At 40.3% G+C, this 24,935-nt stretch overlaps 1 protein-coding gene across 1 annotated transcript in view; it reads right to left on the bottom strand.

The window, feature by feature from the left end:
• Nucleotides 1–1,225: 1,225 nt before the first annotated feature.
• The window catches only part of KLF3 (Kruppel like factor 3), a 51,341-nt gene continuing 27,631 nt past the window's right edge, over nt 1,226–24,935 (bottom strand). The window contains exons 2-6 of the mRNA XM_044680713.1: nt 23,569–23,667; nt 10,439–10,931; nt 9,931–10,084; nt 3,544–3,704; nt 1,226–1,785 (exon numbers count right to left, since the gene is read on the bottom strand). Coding sequence (XP_044536648.1) covers nt 1,604–1,785; nt 3,544–3,704; nt 9,931–10,084; nt 10,439–10,931; nt 23,569–23,625 — 1,047 coding nt within the window. The 5' untranslated portion in view covers nt 23,626–23,667 and the 3' untranslated portion in view covers nt 1,226–1,603. The remainder of the gene's footprint in view (nt 1,786–3,543; nt 3,705–9,930; nt 10,085–10,438; nt 10,932–23,568; nt 23,668–24,935) is intronic.

The raw sequence follows: 24,935 nt of genomic DNA on the forward strand, positions 1-24,935 counted from the left end.
AGTCCTGGCTTTCCCTCTCCACTAATTTGTACCCCCAAATACTCCAGCATCTTGACAGTACTGCTCAAAAGCCAGCTTTTGAGGAAGAACTTCCTCCCAGGATGGGTGCTGCCGATTATGATCCCAATTCGTGACTTTGGTACATTCATCCCACCACTAGGAGACCAACGGGATCTCACCAATGGCAACCGTCATCCTGTTGGGAACCTCTTGAAGACGCCACTCATCGCCAAGGGGGAAAATCATTGAATCCCTGAATGGTGGTTGGCTAAATGACTTGGAAATCTGCTACAGAAGTATGGTGTGTGTGTGTGTGTGTGTGTGTGTGTGAGCTTCCTCTTCACTAGTTCTATTTACAAAGTGTCACTTAGAGGTCTTCAATGGAATGAATCTACCAAAAGCATTAACAGATGCTTATTTAGGATGCTCGTTATAAACAAAGATGAGAGCCAAGTTGGCACATTATAGCTCTATGCAGAATCTGGTTTCTGCATCAGTGTGTGTGTGTGTGTGTGTGTGTGTGTGTGTGTAACCTAACAGGTTATGGGAATATTATTTTCAAAAATTTTCATCTGTTTAAAAGGTATGCGCAGATACAAGAAAGAAGCCAATCTGGAACCCAAAAGATGACTAAGCTTTAGAATAAGGAAGGTATTTGTTTTTTTTTTTGAGATGTTACCCCAATCCACTCTTCAATGATTCATCTGCATGGTTCAAGAATTTGGGTGATTTGTGCTTTATTTGGTACTGACATGCCCGGGCAGTGCCCAGAGGTGGGGATGAGGGAGCAGGAGGGCATTCTCATTCCCCTTTGCCAAGGACCAATGACAATGCCTTCCCCGGGGTACGCCAGCCCCTGCGTGTCGGCCGCTCACAGAAGACCACTGAGAACCTCTGGTCTCCCCACCCCTGGCCTCCCCCTCCTCTTGGGTGGGCACCTGCCCGAGGGAGCAGCAGGAACTCATCTGCCCAGTTTGAGACATTTCCTACTGGGCTGAATACTGTTAAAGAATAGGATTTAGATTGAGGTGATAAACCCAACTTTGGACGAGTGGTATCTGCCGAGAACGGGGAAGAGGCGACGATGCTCGCGTCTCCTTCTGCCACGGTTTGAGGGCATCCAGGGTGGGTGGGATGACGCCATTCTTTCCCAGATTGTTGAGCATAAAACGAGATTCTAGGGCACAGAAGCATGAAAATCTCTGGCAAGGACTAGCAGTCTGGATAGGATATTTCTAATACATTTACTGGTTTGTCAATATAGGATGACGGAATACATGGAGAAACCGACACATGGCTAGGTTAATTTACACATTCCCTTATTCGCAGTCCATTCAACAACGTCTGTGGGAAGGGTTTGCTTAGCATCCCCAGAAAGAAAAAAAAAAAGTGTTCACATTCTTTAGGTCTGACCCGTGGTAAGGAGAAAGGAGGGTTAGATAACATCTATTACTGACCATATGGAAGTTTTTAATGGTATAAACTCAGTGATTCAGACCAGCTGAATCAAAATTAAAATGTACATGTAAAAAAATGAGTTAGAGAATGGGAAGGAGACGGAGAGAGGCGGAGAGGAGGGAGTTGATACAGGAGCTGGAGGCATTCAGACTAGCATGTGGCGTTTCCTATGTAGGGCAAGGTGATCAGAGCGAGAGAAGCTGCGGTCACAGTCTGGGCACTGGAAAGGTTTAATTCCAGTATGTTTTCGAAAATGCCTTGTTAGTTCATCAGACCGAGCAAACTTCCACGTACATCCCTCCCATGTGCATTTGTAGGGTTTTTCCCCTGTAAAAGAAAAAAAAGGAAGCATAACTATTTTTTAGAAATTAAAAAATTTAAATTAAAAAAAAATATATATATATATACATATACACACACACAACTGACAACACAGCCAAAGACAGCTTCATGGTTCCACTGTGGCTTCCATAGATTTTAAAAACAATTCCTTAGAAGGATGGGCAAATAAATGGATTCATTCTCTAATGTTTAACAGAATTGGTGCCAAGAAATGGAATTTTAAAAGTTATTGCTAAAGCGAAGGCCAGGACTGAATGGCTGCCCTGGGGGCTATCACAAGCCCCAGCAGGTTGATCCTTTCCCAGCAAGTGTGAATATTTGCTACAATTGATAAAGACACTCGATTCAGACTTTTAAGCTTATTTGAGGCCTGTGTGGTATGGGGGAAAAGAGCACTAGATTGAACATCTGAAAAACTCAGGTTCAAATATATATTTCCTATTTCCTGAGTGACCTGTCTGATCATGGACAAAAGCCACCACCTCTTGGGGCTTCAGCTTCCTTATGTGTAAAGATGAGGAGGGAGCTGGACTAAATAAATACTAAGGTCCATATTCTATCACCAAAACTCTGTAAGTCTAGAAGAGTCATGTATTACTCTCACTGTTTTGAGAAACTTCAATGAAAAGACTGACAGACTTCTCTAGGTCTGGATTGTTAGATAAATTGTTCTGAGAGTAATAATAATAAAAATAAACATAAGAAATTTCTCTCATCAATATGAATTCATCAAAAATGCAAATATCTCTTTTGCTAATTTTGAAGCCATGTGTTTCATGCCTCTAATAGCATTTAAATTTGAATTGAGAAAGTTCTAAAGGTATAAACATTAATTGCCAAAAGCAATTTTAAATGTTCCAAGTGATAGAGCTGGAAGAGACCCCAGAGATCATCTGATTCCAGTCTCCCTTTCATTGGGCCATGAGTTCAGAAGTTATGTGCCAGGGTCAAGCAATGAGTAATGTAATAAAGCCAGTCCCATAATGGAGTTCCCCAATTCTCAATTCAACATGACTTCCATCATACCACGAAGCCTTCCCTATGGCCTTTGTCCATGTTCTTTAAAAGGCAAACACCTCAAAAGGGTACAAAATGCGGCTCCTAGAGTATTATTGGAAAGTATTTATATATTGTGCAAATTAAGACACCTCAAACCCAGTCCTAAGCATCCTGGAATGGATGCAGCCATTTTTAACACCTGAACATTTTCCTGACTTTTCCCTGCTTAGAATCCCAGTTCTATTAAACTGACAAAATTATTTCCCTCTTACACATATAAAACACAAACAAAAAAAATCCTTTCCCCTTCATAGTTTCAAATTCAAACTTATTCAGATACTCTTTGTTGCTACAGATCAAGCTCTGGACTTGGATATCATGAAGACCATGGTCCAATTCAGCCTTGGACACTGAGTAGCCATATGACCATGGGTCAAGCCACTTAATCTCTGCCTTGGTTTCCTCACAACTATAAAATGGGAATATAAATAACACTTCTCTCCCAGGGCTACTGAAATGAGGTAATATTTATGTAGTGCTTTGCAAACATTACAGTTCTTTTATTATTCTTATTATTCTGTTTAATTGATAAATCTTTAAAGGTCAAGAACAGCAAGTCCAGTTTTAGCTTGACATTGATTATTGCTATAACCAAGCTCAAACAGAAGCTAATAAAAACTATCTGGCTACTCCGGCCAAATCTTTCTTCAAAGAAAAACAAAATGGCACCATGTTCATTCGTACCTGTATGTGTTCTTCTGTGGGCTTTCAAGTGAGAGCTTTTAGTGTATACTTTGTTGCATCCCTCATAATCGCATCTGTGTATCCTGCGTTTTCTTTGCGTATCTGGAGATTCCACCGGTAAAGGTCTCTTTCCGGGCTGTACTATGACTGAAGGGTGGTTCCTGTTAAAAGTTAATTTAAAAATCTTAAAATTCCAGACAAAAAAAGTCTAACCTTCTGCCCTTCTCTCAGAAACAATAACAACTTCTTTGCCAATCTGATTCTCTTTACTAATAAGCACCAGCAATCATCACCTTAAAAAAAAACACAACTCTAGAGTTTTAGAAGCAAAATGATTAGATACTTTTCATAAGCTGCCTGGAGTTTAGTTATTTGTACTAAATAAAACCACAGGCCAATTGCCTGTCTCAGGCAACTCTACTTTAAGATCCCTGCCTTGGGGAGTGGTTTCTAATAAAAAGAAAATTTGCTTTTAGTTTTTAAATAATAGCTTTTCTGTAGCATCAAAGGGCCCGTTCCTTTGTCTCCGAGCGGAGAGGAGAGGAGAATTTCCTGTTTGGTCTCCCCTGACCCCCGGCATCAATTCCACAAAGCAGAGTCTGGGCAGCCATCGCGCCCACAGGATGTCTGCTTTTGGCTTTCCATCCTCAAACAGTTCACGCCAGCCTTTAACCCAACAGGTACGTACTGTGGACACCTTGGAAGGAACACCACTAGAGGCACTCATTCTATTCACTGGTCAGGAATCTGGTTTTTTTTTGTTTTTTTGCATTTCTAGCACTCTGCACACAACAGGAGCTTATACAGGTGCTCCAAGAGATATTGTGGGATGTATCAGAGTGGCTCAGGGGATAAAGAGTAGGGCCTAGCTAGAGATGAGACATCCTGGGTTCAAAGCCAGCCTGGGACACTTCGTACCTGAGTAAGCCCAGCATTTAACCCCCATTTGTCTAGTCTTTATCGCTTTCCTGCCTTGAAACAAAAATACTGATTTTTAGACATTAGTTAAATATTTTTTAAAAAAAGATCATTTTGTAAACTTTAAGACACTATATAAATAGCAGCTGCTATTATTCAATAGAAATATTAAGGCCAGTTTTCCTGCTGTGTAAGAAAAAACTGAAATCCTGCCTAGTGGCTTAGCTAATTTTTTTTTTTTGGATGTCTTTTTCCGAGGACCGATTAATCCAGGGTTCAGTATACTTGATGCTTTTTTTTTACCTTTTAATTAAAAGGTCACATGCTTTATGCACCATCTGGTTCCCATTTCAATGAAAAAAATTTTGTGTTTTTAGGTCTGATGACATAGACACTGAAATGTCAACAAGTCCCAACTTGTCCTTGGTACAATTGCTTTTTACCTCGTAGGCTTCTGGGTTTACAGAATGGAAAAGAGAAATGGGCACAAAAGAAAAGGCAGAGAGAATGCCTGGCTTGGAGTTAGAAGAGTCATCTTCTTAAATTCAAATCTGGCCTTGGACACTTGCTAAAAAACTCTGTGACCCTGGGCAAGTCACTTAATGCGGTTTGCCTCAATTTCATCTCTCATAAAATGAGATGGAGGATGACATGGGAAACCACTGCGGTATCTTTGCCAAGAAAACCCCCAAAAAAGTGCCATGAAGAGTCAGACATGATGGAAAATGACTGAAAAAAAAATCCCTTCATGTGGACTCTTGAAGCATCTCTTCATCCCACTTCTTTGGGGCTCTGTATCTCATTTCTCCTACTAGACCACACGAGCTCCTTAGAGAGCAGGGATGGGATCTTATCGCTCTTCCTTGCTCCCTGATTACCCAGGACAGAGCTTTATGTATAGATAAAGTAAGTAGGTGTTTAATGAATGTGTAAGAATGAATGGGGGACAACAGGAGGGAGGATATTTTATAAGGAAAAAAAAAAATCAGGATGTATAGGAAAAATGACCTAAGGAAAGAATAAGGAAGAGGAAAGGAAACTGGATGAATTTCAAATAAGCATTAATCAAAATCCTCACTTGGAGTAAAAATGCAATTCCTGTTCATGCACAAAAGAGGAGAAAGAAAAGTGTATATATATATATATATATATAAATAAAAACCCTAGGCATACGGCCACTCCACTGGCCTGATTTTCCCTCCATGCTTATTTAGAACAAGACTGAAGAAGGGAAATTTTAACTGTCATCTTTCAAAAATTAATAGCTGGATGATGCTATTTTGGGACTAAATTACTCCCAAATCCTCCCCACTACTCATACTGAACAATAATGATAAAAATAACAACAACAATAATAAACTATAATGGTAAAAATAATAAACTACTATTAATAGTAAATAATGATAGCTAACATTGATAAAGCTTTTACAATGTGCCAGGTACTGTGCTAAGTGCTTTACAGTGAGCATCTCATTTGATCCTCCAAAGAACCCTCAGAAGCAGGTGCTATTATCACTCCCATTTTACAAATGAAAAAAACTGAGGCAGCCAGGTTAAGGGACTTGCCCATGTTGCAATGTTATTAGCATGTGTCTGAGGCCAAATTTGAACTCGAGTCTTCCTGACTCCACACCCAGTGTGTTTTATTCACACCACTGCCAAGTTGCCCTGCATTTTATCCATCTGATTCAGCTTGAAATGCAAAAATGCTTCTTTAAAAAAAAAAAAAGTGCACTTCTCACCTTTGTCCATATTTTAATTTCTGAATTTAAATTTCATATAAAAGAATGTCTAATATAGGTCACATATTATTCTGCTTATGAAACCTACCCAACAATTATTATAATCCATGTTTGTGAATTATATCAGATTAAGATCTTTTAGGGAAAAAAAATGCTAGGACTGAAGTCAGTAACATTCAGAGCAGTGGATATATATATATATATATATATGAACTATATATGATATATAAGAAATATGTGAACTAGTAAGATGGGGGAAGAAAGGGAGTTAAAGGACAAGGGGGAAAACTCTTCAGCTTTCCTTCTTTTTTTTTGGGGGGGGGGACAGGGAATACTTTTCAATCTTTCTGAGGTTTTATAATTTAACAATACTTTATTTTCCATTAAGACAAAAGAAAAGCCAAAAACTTTTTAGGAAAGGGAAATGTTTCTTTAATTTCATGAAATCAGTAGTTAAATATTTCATACCTATAAGCTAATTATTAACTTTTTTGAAAAAAGGCAAACAGGGTGAAGGTTGCCCAGGATCACAGAGCTAAGGACTGACTGTGAGGCAAGATATGAATCCAGTTCCTCCAATTCCAAGCTTGGCATTCAACACTGTCAGTTGCCCCATTATCAGCTCTTCTTAGAAGATTCATAAACTTCACATCCAATTATGACCCCTCACCCCTCTTTAGGAGCTAATTTTATTTTTGAGGGTAGCAGGCTATTTCTACCTCTTTCTAAAGTTAATAGTCTCTTGTTAAATTAAAAATAATTTTTTTTGTTTTAAAAAAAGTTTTGAGAATCAAAAACATGCAAAAGCCCTCTTGAAGCTATCATAGAAAAGAGATGCTATCTTAAAGACAAGCCAAAAACTCAGGTGAGAATTTCTGGCTGAGTGAGTGTTCATAAAGCTTTTAAAAAAAAACCAAGAACAGTGACATCCTCAGTAGTGACAGGTTCCACCGCCAAATCTCCCAAATCTACCAGAATCCAAACTTAAAAGAGGTGTTTGGTGCTCTCACTTTTGACCCTAAATTTCTATTTTTCAACCTTTATGAGGTTTTATAATTTAACACAATACTTATTTTTCATTAAGATAAAAAAAAAAGCATAAAACTTTTTAGGAAAGAGAAATGTTTCTTTAATGAATCAGTAGTTAAATATGTCTATGATAGATGAATATTTTGGGGTAGGGGTGGGAAAAGGGAGCCATCTTTAAGTTCTGTTTCAGGATAAATTTCTTAACTGAGTTTCCCAAGTTGATTTCACTTAAGTTTTGCTAGTTAAAAAAAAAAAAATTCAACAACAACACAAAAAGGTAAGACATTCCATCCTCTGAAACTTTTCCTTCCAAATATGGATGCCTGTGTATAAATAAAGATGACCTCTCACACAAAAAACATCTTCCCATAGACTCAAGAATGGTTTTTCTAAAAAAAAAACACAAAAAACAAACAAACAAAAAAAAACCCTGAAATATTCAATATTCTTCTAAAGCATGCCATGTCAGCATGCCAGGCTTCAAAAACTGAGTTTGAGTTTTCCAGTCTTATTCCATGCCTCCAGAGTAAGGAATACATAATGGAAATATCCCTGGAGCTGTCTGAAGCAAGGATACCGAGCTATAGGCTGAGGGTTGCAAGTGATTCTTTCCTGGCTAGCTAATTTACTATGTGGGACACCACTGGGCAGGCTCCAAGACATGACTTCATCGCATCTGTGTGTGAACGACATTCCTCCAGGAGCACCCTGTCCAAGCGGTGGGAGCCTTATTTGTTAAGTTTTGGGTAGTGTATCACAGAGAATTAACCATCACTCATTTATATAATGCTTTAACCAGTGTTTGATCATGAAAAAGCCGTAAGGTCTGCAGATATTTAGTGAATGGGTCACTGGGGGCATTGGCTAAGGCTGTTTGTTACTACTAGTGACAATATTAAAGCGGGCATAGATGAGAGATTTAAGAACAGAAATAAAAGCTTATTTGCATGCTGTGGTGTAGCAGGAAGCAGATTAGGATTGGAAGTGGGGACCTGGTTTAGAATCCAGTTATGCCATTTATGTCCTGAGAGATTGGTGATCTCATTTGAGACAAATTAATTCTCAGGCACTCAAGAAAATGAAGGATTAAAAAAAAAAAAAATAAAAAAAAAAAGAGGGATTTTAACTAAAAGTTCTCTTAAGTCCCATCCAACTTTAAATAGGAAATCCTGAAAGGAAGACTATTCTCAAAATATCCTTTTAAAATTAAGATTCATAATAATTAATATTTAGGCATATTGCTGTACTTGTTTTTAAAACAAGGGTTCTTAACCATTTTTTTTTTCCCATCACGGAATCCTTTGGCAGTTCAGTGTAACATATGGATCCTTTCTGAAAAAAGTTTTGGCATAAAATAAAATACACAAAAAGTTGTTCTCTCCTGATGAGAGCTCCTATTCATACAACCCAAATTAGAAAGACAAGGTTCATCCAGTCTGTACTGATCAATTATTGTGAATATGACTAAAAACATGGTATCTACTAGGAAATACTTCTGAGTCTAGAAAACTGGAATTAAAACTGGAAAAGAATCTCCTTGCTCTGAATAAATAAATATTCTACTAAAAAAAAAAAAGAGAGAGAATGAAACTGAAAAGGCAATAATACAGGGAGACAAAGATGGAAAGGATATTGGAGATGGCAACTTTTGGTCCCCAAACCTAATCCTATCATCCCAGATGCCTCGGAAGAGTGATCTATTAGAATGGGGTTCCAATGTCAAAAGATGGAAACGTCTATAGTGGAAATCCATCCAGGTTCTTTCGTGTATAACTATCATCACTGTTTACTGGGCCTTGCTGTAGGATTCCTTAGTACCCGATCACCGCCCCACTATCGTACACCAGCCATCTGTTGAGAGGGTTTATTTAGTTATTTAGCAATAGTGTTGGACCTAGCAGGAAGGGCTGGAGGATTCCAAGATGGAATGAAGGAGCAGGAAGTGGCTTGTGCCCTGAGAGAGACTCCATTAGTGGTTGGCACAAACTGTGGCTAACCCTGGGAGACCTCAGAGTTAAGGACACCTGCATCCTGATTCCCTGGGATCCTGCATGGTGGTGGCATCTAGCAAGTGGACAAGACCTGCAGAGCTGCACCAAGTGGAGGAGGGGTTTGGGATCTGGCAGACAGCATCTCAAGCACGCTCGCTCTACCTGGGTACCTTGGACCATCTTGGCTCTTGGCATCCTGTGATCATCCTTGGATAACCGTGAGAACCCCAAAGCCACCCTCAGGCCCTTTAGCTGTGCTGGTCAAACCTGGCTGGAACCAGGTTTGAAGCAGCCCCCCAGAGACTTCAGAACTGCTCCTTTGGGCCCTGCCTGGCTTAGGTCAATTACATTAGAGTAGTCAAGTCCTCCCCTTGCCCATGTGGTTTTCCCTTTAGGTTTTCAAGTGCAGAATCCCCTATCCCATCTTTTTTTAGTTACTCACAATTAAACAGTATAAACTTTTACCTTGCCTGCTAGTTCCACAGACTCTGGCCTAGTGGTGAGCTGGGTGACCATTGGCCTAACTTGCCATTCTTGGCACTGAACCCTGGTCTCCCTATCCTGGTTGGTCCTGTCTCTCCTTCAACCCAGTGTGTGTACCCACGAACCATTTAGGTCACATTGTAACATCCCTGGTGCCCCATCTTTTACACATCCCAGCAGGGCTGGGCATCTTGCTGTTGTGGAAACAACCCCGCCATACTTACTCTTGCAACATTGGAACTTGTGGAGGGGAGACTGAGTTCATTAGAGGGGGTGACATTTCTTCAGGATAATATTCTGTCCTCTGTGGTTCAATCCCAGGCTCTACTTTTATTTTTTTCTGTAAAATAGGCTTCTCGTAGGATTCAATGACAGGTACTGGATGGGGAGAAAAGAGAAAGTGGAATCAATTTTAAGTGCTTTTGTTGAAAAAAAAATGACACTCATTTTACCCATCCCACTGTGAAAACACCCTCTGAAGAGCCACCCTCTCTTCTTACGTGCCTCTCACAAAAATGACAGACAGAACGAAGCAAGGCGTAAGAATCTCCCCCAAATTCTTATTTTCCTGACTCCTATTCTTCCAGAAAGAGGCGTCTCAAGAGCGGCCCTAAGCACGATTCTTTTTCTTTGGTCCGGAAAACATCCCGTCCCACCCCTCTCTTCAAGCCCCTGCCACATCCCAGGCAGAGGAAGCACGGAGCCGCAGCACCTCTCTGCCCCGGGTCTCACCTTGCATGCTACTGGCACTGTCCAGCTCGTCCGCGAGAACGGTGGACACCATGATGGGCTGCTGAAGGTGACTCGCGTACATGAAAGGGACGGGCTGCACCACGACCGGCTGGATCACCGGGAGGATCCCGGGGCTCCGGATCCCGTGCCTCGAGAGCGCCGCCATCACGGGAGGGATGGACAGCGGCACGCTGAAGGGCTGCACCCCCGGCGGAGGCGGCGTGAACTTTTTCATAGGCGGGCTGGGCGAAGGCAGCGTGAGTCCAGGAGAGGCTCGCCTATGGGAAGTCTGAAATTTCAGCGGGGACGGAGAACTTCCGGCCGAAGGGGGGGAACTCCGCTTGTTCACCGTGAGATCCACCGGCTCCATCTGGATTCCATTGGAAAGGCCTTCCGGGCTTGGATAGAACTTATTGTGCAACATGTTCGGCGTAGAATAAATGACGCTATACTTGTTTGACTTCATCTGCTCGATGTAATTAGATGGATACGACTATTCGAGGGGAAAAAAGAATTGTGTAAGCAAAGGAAAGCCTATTGGAGGTCTATGAGCAGAATCTCTCTCTCTCTCTCTCTCTCTCTCTCTCTCTCTCTCTCTCTCTCTCTCCTCCTTTTTCTCTCCTTCTGTTATCTCTCTTTCTCCCTTTCCCCCTTCCTCCCTTCTAAAATCCTTCCCTTCCATCTTAGAATCAATACTAAATACTTGGTTCCTAAGGCAGAAGAGCGGCTAGGCGATGGGAATTAAGTGACTTACCCAAGAGGTCACCCAGCAAAGAAGGGTCTGAGGCCAGATTTGGACCCAGAATCTGGCTCTCTCTCTACTGACCCCTCTCTAAAGTGCTCCTCAAGTTGGATATTGTCTTAACAAGTCTGACAGCTTTAAATCTGATACCACATTCCCAAAGTTGCTAAGCTTTGGCCCAACTGGTCTCATACCCCCAGAGTTCAAAGGAAGAGAGAAAAAGCCTCATTTGGAGTCATTGTTTGTTGCAGGATCCCCCCAAGGTGGGGGGTGCTAACCTCCTGGTGAGGGGCTAGATTGTGTCTACATTTGTCATCAAATATTATTTTGTCAACGTAAGGCTGGAACGAACAGTTTCAGAAAGTGAGAAGACATCGATGATTGGATGAGATAAAGTAAGCAGAACGAGGAGAACAAATTTCACAACTGCATTATTGAGAAAAACAACTCTGAAAGACTTTGGGACTCCGATGAATACAATGATAAACTGTGAGTCCAGAGGACTAAAGATGAATCACACCACCCACCTCCAGGGACTTAAAATCCAGGGTGAGCCAGGCCTATTTGGACCGGGCCAACATGGGAACTCGTTTTGCTGAACTATGCATATATTTGCTTGTTTGTTTCTTATGTTCACTGGGGTTGAGAGGAAAGCAGCGAGAGGGGCAGACAATAAATACTTAAAAAAACAACAACAAAAAAAGTTTCAGGGCTTTTAGTTCCACAAATTAATACGTACAATCCTAAGATATACTTTGTGAGTGAGGGCCACAAAAATGAAAAGGCCAAAGAAAGGACAACATGATCGCTAAAACCTATGGGGAACTGAAATAAAATCCTCCATAGATTCCCCCACTTCTGATGAAGTTGAGCAAAGAAGTGGTGAAGAAGATACTAGACGGCACCATGGATAAGAGACCTGAGCCTAGACTGAGGAAGATCTGAGTTCAAATCTAGATTCAGGCACTAAAAAGAGGAGGAGAAGGAGGAAATCTAGATTCAGGCACTTAAAAGAGGAGGAGAAGGAGGAATAATGATCACTGGGCAAGTCGTTTAACCCTTCTTTGCTTCAGCTTCCTCATCTATAAAATAATAGCACCTAGGGGCAGCTGGGTAGCTCAGTGGAGTGAGAGTCAGGCCTAGAGACAGGAGGTCCTAGGTTCAAAGCCGGCCTCAGCCACTTCCCAGCTGTGTGACCCTGGGCAAGTCACTTGACCTCCATTGCCCACCCTTACCAATCTTCCACCTATGAGACAATACACTGAAGTACAAGGGTTTAAAAAAAAAAAAATAGCACCTAGGGTTGCTGTGAGGGCCAAATGAGATTAAATAAATATATGACAAACAAAAAAGAAAAGAAAAAACCAAAACATGTATAATTATATTTACATATTACATTTATTATATTTCTATATATTAAATTAAATATATAGTAAATATGTTATATATGTATACAATACACAACACATTTATATCAAATATATATTTAACATAAAGAAATAATAATAATAATAATAATAATAATGGTACGTGATACTCAGTACCACATCAGGCACAGAGTAGGCATCATGAGTTAGCTAGTGGGTGATACTCCAGAATATCTCATTCAGCATAGTTTGTGACTTTTCAGAAAGCACCTAGGAGGCACAGTAGACAGTGTCAGATCTGGAGTTTGGAAGACCTGGATTCAAATCTGGCATTAGCCACTTCCAACCTGTGGGATCACTTAACTCCACAGCCTTGCCCTTCTGTCTTAAGAGTTATTACTATGACAGAAAGTAAGGGTTTAAAAAAAAAAAAAAAAAAAAAGGAAAGAAATGGTCACTAGGGAGTCAAGAGAGGCAGTCTGAAGAGCAGCAGTAGTCCAAACTAAGCTCCTGTCCTTTGGAGGGGATGCCTGAAGCACAGGGGTATTCATTTTAGCATCTAACAAAATCACCTGTAGATAAAACTGGAAAAAATGGGGGCTGGACCCCAATGAATTCTTAATGGGCTGAAAACCTCTTAATACCCAAAAAGCCCCAAGGAGCCTCCAGATGTGGGGAGTGTCCTAGTTATCCCGGACCATCGAGATTCAACACCCGATCCAGACACAGAAGACCTACTTATTACATACGTAAATGACACAAAATGAGACACAACAACACAACGTGAAGCAGCAATAGCCTGATGTAACTATGTAAAAAGAAAAAAGCGAATGCAAATCCAGGCTAGGAGGATACACACAGGGCGCCCAAACCCCAGGAGGTAGAGTCTGACATCCACGTTGCTGTCATTCACTTTGAGGGCTATATTTTAACACTGACAAACCAGAAAGTATCTAGGGAGGCAGCAAACAGGACGGCGAGCAGTTTTTAATCTATGTAGGGGGAAGAAGGATGGAAGGAAGAAAAGAAAGGAAATAAGCACGCACAGGAGTACCACAATGTAGCAGGCACTGCACTAAGTTTAGCTTTAATAATGATTACCTAGTTGGATGTTCACAACAAAAGCCAGGAGGCAGGAGCTAGTATCATCTCCATTTTCCATTTGAGGCAGATCCAGGTTAAGAGACCTGCCCAGGGTGTCCCAGAGCTAGGAAAGTGTCTGAGGCTACATTTGAACACAAATCTTCCCAACTCCAAGTCTAGCGCCAGGTCCTACCTAGCTGCCTTTGAGGAATCGGAGAAGTCTTAGGCTAAAAAGAGGTGGTGAAGAGGAGGTGCCTGTCTTGAATTATTTGAAGGGCTCTCACTGTGTGGCTCCAGAAGGCAAGACCCGATCCAAAGACCACATATATAAAATAGTCAGGCAGATCTTGTTTCAATATCAATTAAGACCATTTTAATGTCTCGTGGAACACTGGCGCTGGAACAGACCATAAAAACAGTCTTTGGGTGATAATTCAAGTTCTTAAAATTCATGATTCTTTGCCCAACACCAAATCACCAACCTGCCACCAAAGAGTCATCGAGCAGAGTCTGGCTGACTGTCTCTATGCAGAATGTACACAGGCACGGTATACACTCCGTTACCACCAGTACTTAGAAATACCACGGCACTGGCCTTCTTATGGCCCTTAATGACAACAATGAGCATTATTTCATTTGATGCCTGATATAATTACTTGGCAGTGGCGTATTAATTATCTGGATGGACTTTTCATTCAAAATACACAAGCCATTTCCCCATAAAACTCACCTATGAATTCCTCCCATCTCACCATGTCCCTGAGACTGATGTGAATTCCTCATTTCTCTAACTTACTTTTGATTCTAACAGCTTTCCTGTCACATCCTCCACGGCCCAGAGGATCTGCCCTCCATCGCAGACTTCCAAAGTGCAGGAGGAGCTGTCTACCCTCAGCCCCAGAGCTTTCACACCCAACACGCGCAAAATACGGGTTTTTCTGAAGATGATCAAGGCGTCCAACTCCCAGCACTTCACTAGACAGATCCAGATGCTGCCTAGAATGAAGTTTAATGTCCTTTCGACTAATCAGCTGCCCTCCTTGGAGGGAGAAGATTTAAAGAAGAGCAAGGAATGGAATGCAAAAAGAATTTCTAGTGGGTCTTAGAATGCAAGCCAAATCTACCCTTCTGTGGTGTGGTGTGGTGCAGGCTTGGCCCCACAGGGTGGACAGTCTAGTTTCAGGTGGTGAGGAAACCCAGGTCCAGGCAGCTGTTATCTATAATAACAGATGAGTATCTGTTCCTAGATAAGCGTGTAGAACAAATGACTACTGCTCCATCAGGCTAGAAGTCAGCTCTCCCAGCCTAAAGCAGCCACCACACCCATAGCACCGCCAAGGTTCTTAATTACAGACCCCACTTCTTAAGAGTTTCAGAGTAATCTAATTTTAGTGTAGAGCAGACTTCTTTGCAAAGACCTGCAGTCCATAGGTTTAGGTGTACCCTATGAGAATCAGAGACTTTGGGGATTTGAATCGCACCTCTTCAATTTACTATTAGGGTGACCTGAGACAAGTAAGTTAACTTGTTTGGGCCTCAGTCTCCTCATCTGTAACAATGAGGGTTCTGGGCTGGGTGATTTCTCTGGTCCTTTTCCATGAAATAAAGTCCTCCACGGACTTAGAATGATTCAGAAATTCTCACTGCAATGAATGATAGATATTCTAAAGAGGGGGAAAATAAGCTTCTCTACACAGAATTAAAAGGTAAGCTTGGAAAAACAACACTGCCTTGTGGATTTTAAACCCTTTCCAGTTCAAAACAAGGAAGCTGGGGGGCAGCTGAGTGGCTCAGTGGATGGAGAGCCAGGCTCAGAGATGGGAGATCCTGGGTTCAAATCTGACCTCAGATGCATCTTAGCTGTGTGACCCTGGGCAAGTCACTTGACCCCCATTGTCTAGCCCTTACCACTCCCCTGTCTAGAAGCAAATACACAGTATCTATTCTAAGACAGAAGGTAAGGGTTTTAAGAAAACTAAAACAAAAACAAGGAAGTGAGGTACAGTGTGTTATCCTGAAGCCAGCCTCAGAGCCAAGGCTACCTGGGCAAGTCTGTGACTTCTCCGGGGTCTGGGCAATTCTCTAAGTTGCAGAAGGGGTTGAAGGAGTTTTCTTATTTGGGAAATCAAAGGTCCCACCCCAATAATGGACATTATTCCTACTTAAAAAAAAAACAAAAACAAAAAACAGGAAAGTAACAGGCAAAAATCAACATTAAATACATGTAAGTAGGGGGCAGCTGGGTAGCTCAGTGGATTGAGAGCCAGGCCTAGAGAAAGGAGGTCCTAGGTTCAAATCTGACCTCAGTCAATTCCCAGCTGTGTGACCCTGGGCAAGTCACTTGACCCCCATTGCCTACCCTTACCACTCTTCCACCTATAAGTCAATACACAGAAGTTAAGGGTTAAAAAAAAAAAATACATGTAAGTGCCTGTTTAAAAATGGCAACACAGGATTTAAATACTTCAAGGGTCTGGAATTTTGTAGGTGTGGGTATTCTCTCCACCTTGGAGTAAGGTAACTGGGCAGGTAGATTCTAAGAACATCTTTGTTGGTCTCTGGCTAAGCTGGTCCTTGAAAAGCAGGAATATGGCACCCACCACTGGGGCAGGCCTAAGAGTCTTTCCACCTGGCAAACTTTGAGACACAGGGTCACCTCCAGGCCCCAAGGAGGCATTAGAGCAGGGCTTCTATCAAGGCAGCTAAGATTTATCCATAAAACACATACACACCCGATATTCCATGACCAAGGGCTTTGTACCACAATAGAAGGCAGAAAGCCAAAAATGGCACCAGGTTCACTGCAAAGTCAACAAAAGAAAATAATAAGGAATGTACAGCAAGGGTTTAGGTTTATGACATTGCAATTAAACAGAGCACAATGGGAACTAAAAAAAAAAAAAAAAAAAAAAAAAAAGGTTTCCATCCATCTGAGGTCTCCCTAAAGACAAAAGGTCTCACTTGTATCATCCACTTTTACAAAAATGAAGAATTTCCCTGTTTTAATTCAGCAAAGAGCAGCTTTCCTCACCTATTTCCAAACCTCCTTCTCTCTATCCCTTATAAAACTGCAAGTATCTAGAACCTTAAATTAAGTGGAATTTCTCCCTCTTTATCTTGCCTTAAGGAAAAGCAAGAAATCAGATTACAAACAAAAATCCCAACCCCCTAAATTTAAATTTAAAAATCACTTTGAGAGCCTTTCCTGAAGTCAGAACACAAACTCATCTTTTATAACTTTATAGAGTTACCTTTTATACCTAGAAAGACCATTGATAAAGACTGCCAGGAAGCTAGGCCTCCACACCATCAATCCCAGTATTGGATCCCATTTGAACTTTTTGCTTAAATGTATCATACTTTTCTTACCAAATCCCAGAATCCTATATTTGAGGAAGATTTTTAAATAAAAGGTTGAGATGTTTGAAACCCTCCATAAAGGCAGGAAATTAAAGCCATCTTGATCATCTCCTTCCTGGAGTATTTTAGTCAATCCAACTATGGAGATAGCCTTACAAAGGATGCCAAGTTCTTCGTGTAAATCTGAAGATTTAGAACCAAAATAATTTTTAAATAAAGGACCGTCCTAATTTAATTTCCCCCATTTTATAGATTGTGGGAACCCTGGCTCAGAGAGCGACTTGCCAAGATCCTAGAAGGAATAAGCTGCCAGCCAGAGCTAAAACTTGTGCTTCTCCTGAGGGACTTCTGGTCCATTCAGAGAACCAGGATCGCCCAGTTGGGACAGGTCAAAGGTAAGGGTTGAATCCAGGCCTCCACAGATGAGCTCCACAGCATCCTCTTGCTCATGGACTTCCTTATGCTGGCAAGCAAACAGGACATACTTTTGGTTGGTGCAATTGTTGGTTTGCACTATCCAGTGTGGCCAGTTTCAGGGAACTAGGAATTTAGGCTGGGGAGGATTTTCAAATTTAAGAACATTCTTGAGTTTTCTGAACCATAAACTAAGGGAGGAAAAAAAAAGCCACAAATAAGACTAAGCTTCATAAACATTATGTGCATTTTTGGCTTATGCCTTTGGTTTCAAATGAATTCCCTTCTTCTCCCTCAATAACAACTCATTTTCTCCCTTGAATCCTGGAAACCATTTCGGGCCACAGGGCTTATAAGAACAAATCACTGAGTTTAAGGCCTCGCTGTATTTCACATAAGATTTTGTTAGGGACATGGGCCTGTGAGCACGACTAATTAGATCTCCTTGCACCACCAAAGAAAACCTTCTTGCTAAAGAATTCTGCAATGATGTTTACTTGGACCTTATAAAAGATATTTATTTCAATTATTTAGGTGGAGCTAATAAGCAATTATAATTAGCTGGGTTTTACACCACCATTTAGTATTATCTTCATATGGTGGAGAATCCCGTGCAATTCTCCCTCTGGTAGGACTGATAAAAGGTTCATAGAGGGTGTGTGCCTTGGGTGGGTGCCCTGATCACCTGAGAAGCATACTTATAGCTCATAACCTGTCCTCCGTGAAACTCTGCCCTTAGAACAAAGTCATGCAAATTATCAGGAGGGCATGGCTATGGCTCTGAAAGAAATCAAATCAAAAGCAGGAATATTACTACAGAGAGAGAGAGAGAAAGAGAAAGAACTAGCCATTCTCCTTGGCCTTTAAAAAAAGATCATTTGCTCAAATATAATTGTTTGGTATGGAAAAAACAAAGGAACCTCCTCGTCTCAGGCCATCCACATACTAAACAAGATGTATCAGAAATAAAAAAGAATTGATATAAGAAAAAAAAACTTAATTTTAGTTACAATGTACATCCAAATATTAGTTTTAGACATATCTGTTTAAAAAAAATTAAGGTTGAAAGTCTGTTTATTTTATTTTATATATATGTATATATAATACATTTTCTATATATATATATATTTTATATATTTAATCCCTATGTATGTGTAAACAAATCCTTTAAAAAGGCACAAAGGGACAGATGATTTTAAAATATGTTTGGATGTTCCTTTGAGGATTCTAAGCCAAAGTTTTAAGTAGCACTATAGCAAAACGAGGATTTTCTATACTTTTTTTTTTCTGTACTGGTTGAGGAATCTACCTTACATATTGTGGCCAGAATTACATTTTTTATGACTAGATGGTGCTTGTCAAGTCAACAATGACACTGAATTTTCCTACAGAATAAAGGTTAAAAAAAATAAGAACTCCATCTGGAGGTTCAGGAATTCCACAACCTGGAGAACCTCTCCTAACAACTTTCCAACCTTTTCTCCTATCATTCCATATAGTCCTTTAGGCTACAGCCAAAAGGAATCCTTCTTTGTTGTCCCCCCTCCCCCCAAAGCCTCCTGTACTCCCAGGGCTCCCTATCCTTCTCACAAGATTTCCCAGTAAGTGCTTCATCAATGTTTATTGAGCCATTGATTAAAGAAAAGGGTTGTGTCTTATCAAAACTTTCCATCTCTCCCCTCCTATCCTGACCTGTATAGGTTTCAGGGAACCCAATATTTGCTGTATTTAAACATAATAAAAACAAAATATAAAAATAGTTTAATATTGGTTGTATTTAAAAACTATGTTCTGGAGCTGGTAAGGTGGTTCAGTTTCTTGAAAGCCAAGCCTAGAGAGGAGAGGTCTTGGGTTCAAATTTGACCTCAGACACATCCTCTATGTATGAATCTGGGCAAGTCACTTAACTCCAATTATCTAGCCTCTACCACTCTTCTGCCTTGGAACCAATATAGTAAGTTTTAAAAATATTTTAAAAGATATTTTTAAAATATGTACTTAAATGTATATTTAAAAAATTTGTATTTAAATATATACATATTTTAAAAATACACTTAAGAGTTTTTAAATTAAATTTAAAATATTTTAAAATTTATATTTAAATAAGTGTGTGATCCTCAAAAGTTAAGAACTGCTGCATATACTGCAGGTACAGGAACTGAGATTAAGTGAATTGCTGAAGGTTTTATAGGTGCCCAGATTCAAACCCAAATTCTCTAATGCTTTTCTTGTCCCACTTGGCCAAGGAGACAAGACTTCACTCACTCCTTCAGGCAGATGTCCACTCAGGAATGGAGTCCATTTAGGAAAGAATAAAGCTGACTTCTCTATAATCTCTTGCAAATGCTTAACAAAGCATTGATTACTTCCCAATAGATTCTAAATTGGGTCTAACGGTTCCCAGACTACTTCCATCTATCTGAGAGAAATACTTAGCCCAGAAGAACCAAAATTAGGAGACTGCTTCTACCAGCCTTCCCAGGAGCTCTGCCAAAGGAATTTTTTCACTGTTTGCTTTAAAAACAAAAACAAAAACAAAAAAGCAGCCAGCATAGCCTGAAATTTCCTAGTGAATGCCATTCCCCCTTCCTCGACTTTTTGCTAATAAAAGTGCACTTTTTAAGGGACAGGACTGTAACTAATCAAAGGAATCTCCAAGGCCAGGGTGGATCCCAATACCAGGAAGGTGTGGTTTATTTATAAACAAACAGCACGTAGGAAGAACAAATGTCACACCCTTCCATGCAAACACAGCACTAGAGAAAGGTCTCTTTCTACCAGGCCTGCCAACTTCATATAAAATGTCCCTGTTAGAAAAGAGTAGAGAAAAATCAGTAAATAGAATTCCAGCTCTAGAGAAAAGAGCTTGTTGGGGAAGGAGGATTTTTTTTTTTTAAATCATAAAAGAAACACGACTTCAGATGTCATCTCCAGAACTCTATAAAGAGAACTTATTTACTACTTTTTTCCCCCCCACTTTCCTCCTCCTCCAATTTCAGGAACATTCCTTCAAGGGCTTTATTTTAGTTGCAATGGAACCCCAGGGGTGCTCGTTCCACTCTCCATTTGGCAGGTTTTATAGAATCCTTTAACCCCAACCCAGCTCAGAGAGCTCAGGGTGGCATAAAAGGGTAGTGGTATTCTGGTATAAAATCAGAAAATTTATTTTTCTCTCCCAACTCTGAGGTTGAAATGACACCCCCCCCCCAAAAAAAACCTCCGTGTTAACCCAAGTGGAGTCAACAAGCATTTATTTAAACATGGACTAAGAATCAGGCACTGTGTTTTGTTAAGTGCTGGACCAGATTTTTTTTTTTTAAATGTTTCATTTTGCTCTTAAGACAGAGTCAAAGATTACTACAAAAATGAATAATTCAGAAATAGGTATAATACATGGAATTGCTTGTCAGTTCCAGGAGGGGAGGAGGAAGAGAAAATGAATCATGTAACCATGGAAAAGTATTTTTTTTTTAAAAAGTTTTTTTAATTAAAAAAAAAAAAGTCAAATCAGGAGACAAGAAGCTTCTATTTGAAGCAGGGGATACAGAGACTTTCTGAGTCTATCCTGGGGAACCAGCTTCAGCACCAACTTACTGAATTCCTATTTCTGCAGAATAAGAGTTTGCATTCAGACCGATGATCCTGAGCACACTGCAAGGTCCCTAGACATCAAAGTAAGTTAAATTCACTGTCTTCTGCCTCCAAAGAGAACACACCTCATTTTAGAAAATGTTCCACTAGAAGAATTTTTCCATTCCTTGCTGAATTCTAATAGGCTGAAATGTTTATTGTATCTAAACTGAGTTTCCCTGAAATTTTAAGGATTTCCATCTATTTCTGGGGAAATAAACACACACATATGGAAAGGGATCATGAGTTGCAAAGGGACGCAGAATGCATGTATTGGTGATTTCACGTAGGAGCACAAGTTAGGATGTTACAGAAACCAGTAATAACTTAATTCATTTTTATTTTCAGTTTTTGCAGTGAGGGGAATATTCTTGCTCTCAATGATCATATTAACTTAGCAATACAGGTCTTTGTTTTTGCTCTAAATTAAGACTTTTGAAACCTAGTTTCACACTTGACTCTAAACCCTGGAAGCACAGTGGATAAAAATACAAAATTAATCCTATTTTCTGGTGCTGAAAAGTTATTTGCATCTTAGTGCACTGCCTTACATTTAGGGATATCAGTGTGTCTGGGGAAATCTTATACCTTGATTTTCTCTCATATTATATATTCAAAAGCTGTGAGAGAAGATCCTTCAAGAGTTGGGGGGAAGGGGGGAGAAGAAAAATGGAAGTTTTAAGTTATTCTATTAATACCAAACAACACTATGAGTCTTCATTTAAATATTAACTCATTCAGATTCATTTAAATATTAATTCTTTCATTGCTAGTTTCCCCGAATCTGTTCAAATATATAATTACTCTGTGCTCAATAATAATGTATATTTCCTGTAAGACGATTATTGCTTTCTGCTTAATTGTAGGCAATTGTATTGAATTTCACTGGGCTATTTTATGAAGGTTTTCTACCAAAAATTACAAATAGTCATATCCATGGCAACTCAGTTTCTGCAGCCTCAGAGTGACCCCTGTGTGTCTTGTATAATAAACACTTTTGGCAGAACAGCCATGGCCAATACATGAAGATGATCTAATTTTAAAAGCTTCTCATTACCAGCCTTTGGTCCAAGTTTTTCCCCTTGTGAATATTTTCCAAGCACATGGAAATAAAGGAAGGAGAAAACAAGAGAGAGTAAGATTTGTTATTTAATATTGACTAAGCTGGATCCTCCCAAAGCTCAACTTGCTCCCCCTCTCCATCTTTGAAGTCTGGGTCCTTTGCTTTGGTTATTAACTCATTCGGGTTACTTTAAGGCCAAATAACTCATCAGACTAATGACTGGGAACCAAAGTGGTCTGAAATAATTCTAAAAAAGGCTAAATGACAATAAGGGATAGCTTAGCCAATGGGGCAACCAGAGACAACGGATATGAATTTTGTTTTGAGAGCTATAAAGAACAAATGAACAATAACAACACTTTTTTGGATTGATAAAGCACTTCGTGATGGTTAACCAAGTCCTTTTTTCACAACAATCCTGTGCAAGGATCGACATCCCAATTTTACAGATGATAAAAGTGAGGCAAAGCCTCAGTTATTTGCTCAAGGTCATACAGCTAGGGAAATCATCCCAGCCCTGTCCCAAGAGTAACCTAGAAAAGCAAAGCTTAAACCCATTAAAAAAGCCACCGTGTCCCAGCCTGTCTCTCTTTAATAGTGATAGTGACACAGATCTAAGATATTGTTTTAAGCAAGGCATTTTATACCCAACACATTTCACATTGAATGGAGAAACAAAAGCAGGAGCATCCGATGCAAACATTATAGTGCTATACTCAGTCTTTCTCCTTTTTTTCCCACTATCTAAGTGATAAAAGTATTTTAAAAGAAAAATGGAAGTTTTAAGTTATTCTATTAATGCTAAACAACACTAAAGAGTCTTCATTTAAATATTAATTCATTCAGATTCATTTAAAATCCTTGTGAAAATGAAGTTTATCACCCACTTCTTTTTTTTTTTAAACCCTTAACTTCTGTGTGTTGGTTCCTAGGTGGAAGAGTGGTAAGGGTGGGCAATGGGGGTCAAGTGACTTGCCCAGGGTCACACAGCTGGGAAGTGTCTGAGGCCAGATTTTAGGCCTGACTCTCAGTCCACTGAGTTACCCAGCTGCCCCCCATCACCCACTTCTCATAGTCAGTAGTAAGGACAGGAGACACAGATATCTCTAGCCTTGAAATCAGAAAGAGGTTTAGGACCCACCTCTGACCCGTAATGATTGCCTAACCTCAGGTAAGTCACTTAAATTTCTCTGGTCTCTAAGAAACAAACTATGAATTACAGAGGTGACCACCTGCATCAGTGGAGGGGCTTTCTTCACCTGAAAGTTCTTACTACCAATAAAGTCACAGGGTCCATCCTATAAGGAGTTACTTCAGCATTTATCTCCGAGTTATCCCTGGGGGCTTTGGGAAACCTTCTGCTCATAAAAATTCATCAGGTCACTACTAATAATTTTAAGCAGGAACATAACACAAGAGCCCTTTTGTAACAGAATTAGGAAAGCCAGTCCTTCATCTTTGAAGACCTTACCACTGAGACAGGATCCATTGCCTCTTGCTTAACAGGGACAGGGTCAAACATCAGCATTCTTTTAGTTAAGCCCTCTAAGATGCTCTTCTTGTATTTTGTCTAGAAAACAAAAACAAAAACAAAAAGGTAGACAGATGAAACCAAAATGATTTCAAACATGAATTGGTGTACCCAAATTAAAATGAAAATTCTCTCTCTCTCCCTTCTTCTTTCCTCCCTCCCTTTATCCCCCCCCCCCCACACACACTTTCTTTCTCTCTCCCTATCCCATTCCACTAGGAATGTCTGGAATTTGCTTCCTTTACTTAAGAAAGATGCCATTTTATATAATCAAAACCAGACCGTATGGTCACCACCAGACCGATAAGTCAACCAGCATTTCCTCCAGTAAAATGTCGAACTCTTCCTCCTCTCCTTGCCACTCCAATTCTGAAAGCGTGGATGTAGCCACTGGCCTGGCTTTCTCTTCTTACAAAAAAGACCTAATCTTAAAGTATTTTATGCCAACGAAAAAGAGATTTCTAGCCCGGGTCTCTATGAAAAAAGGAAACCCGTGGGATATCTGGTGCGTGGTACCACATCTGTCCTTCCTGCCTAGATACTAGAACTGCTAGAGAATTGGAGTTATGTGGAATGTTTGCAGAGGCAAAGGTGTACTCTGTCCTCAGGCTCACATTCAGTCTTCTACACACACATGTGAACAGACGGGCTGCCTTATAGACTTCTTCCAACAGATCTCAGCCCCAGAAGAAAGAGGTCTCAGCTCAGAAACCCAGAGACCCCCCGAAAGAGCCCAGCCTGGCTTCTGGGGGATCTCACTCAGAGGAGAGTTCTCACCTGTAAAATGAGGATGGGCCTTGAGCCTTACCTGTCTCACAGCATTGTTGGTAAGGATTAAATCAGAGAATGGGTATGATAGCACTAAAACCAGCCCCTAAATAAAGTGGAATGGCCCCCAAAATTTACTTTAATAGTAAAGTTATTAGCTAGTTAATTAGGGCCCAAACGGCCTTCAATGCCAGTCATTTAGGAGCAAAATGGGCACATAAAGATTTAGGCAATATGGAATAGTCCTGAAAGCTCTGATCAAACCCTACTTTTCCCATTTACTGCACTCTGAAGGACCTGATCAAACCCTACTTTTCCCATTTACTGCACTCTGAAGGACCCTGGGCAAGTCAATCCATCTCTCTGGGCCTCAGTTTTCTCATCTGTAAAATAGGGATATGGATAAGAAGATCTCTCAGGGTTTCTTCTACATCAGGAACCTGTGCTCCATAGGAATCTAAATAAAAAGGAAGGCACTTCCTTCGACCCATTCTGTTCCCTTCTATCACATCTTATTTCCAACACTGTGGACATCTTTT

The sequence above is a fragment of the Gracilinanus agilis genome, chromosome 6 (assembly GCF_016433145.1).
Source record: "Gracilinanus agilis isolate LMUSP501 chromosome 6, AgileGrace, whole genome shotgun sequence".
Taxonomy (NCBI): Eukaryota; Metazoa; Chordata; class Mammalia; order Didelphimorphia; family Didelphidae; genus Gracilinanus; species Gracilinanus agilis.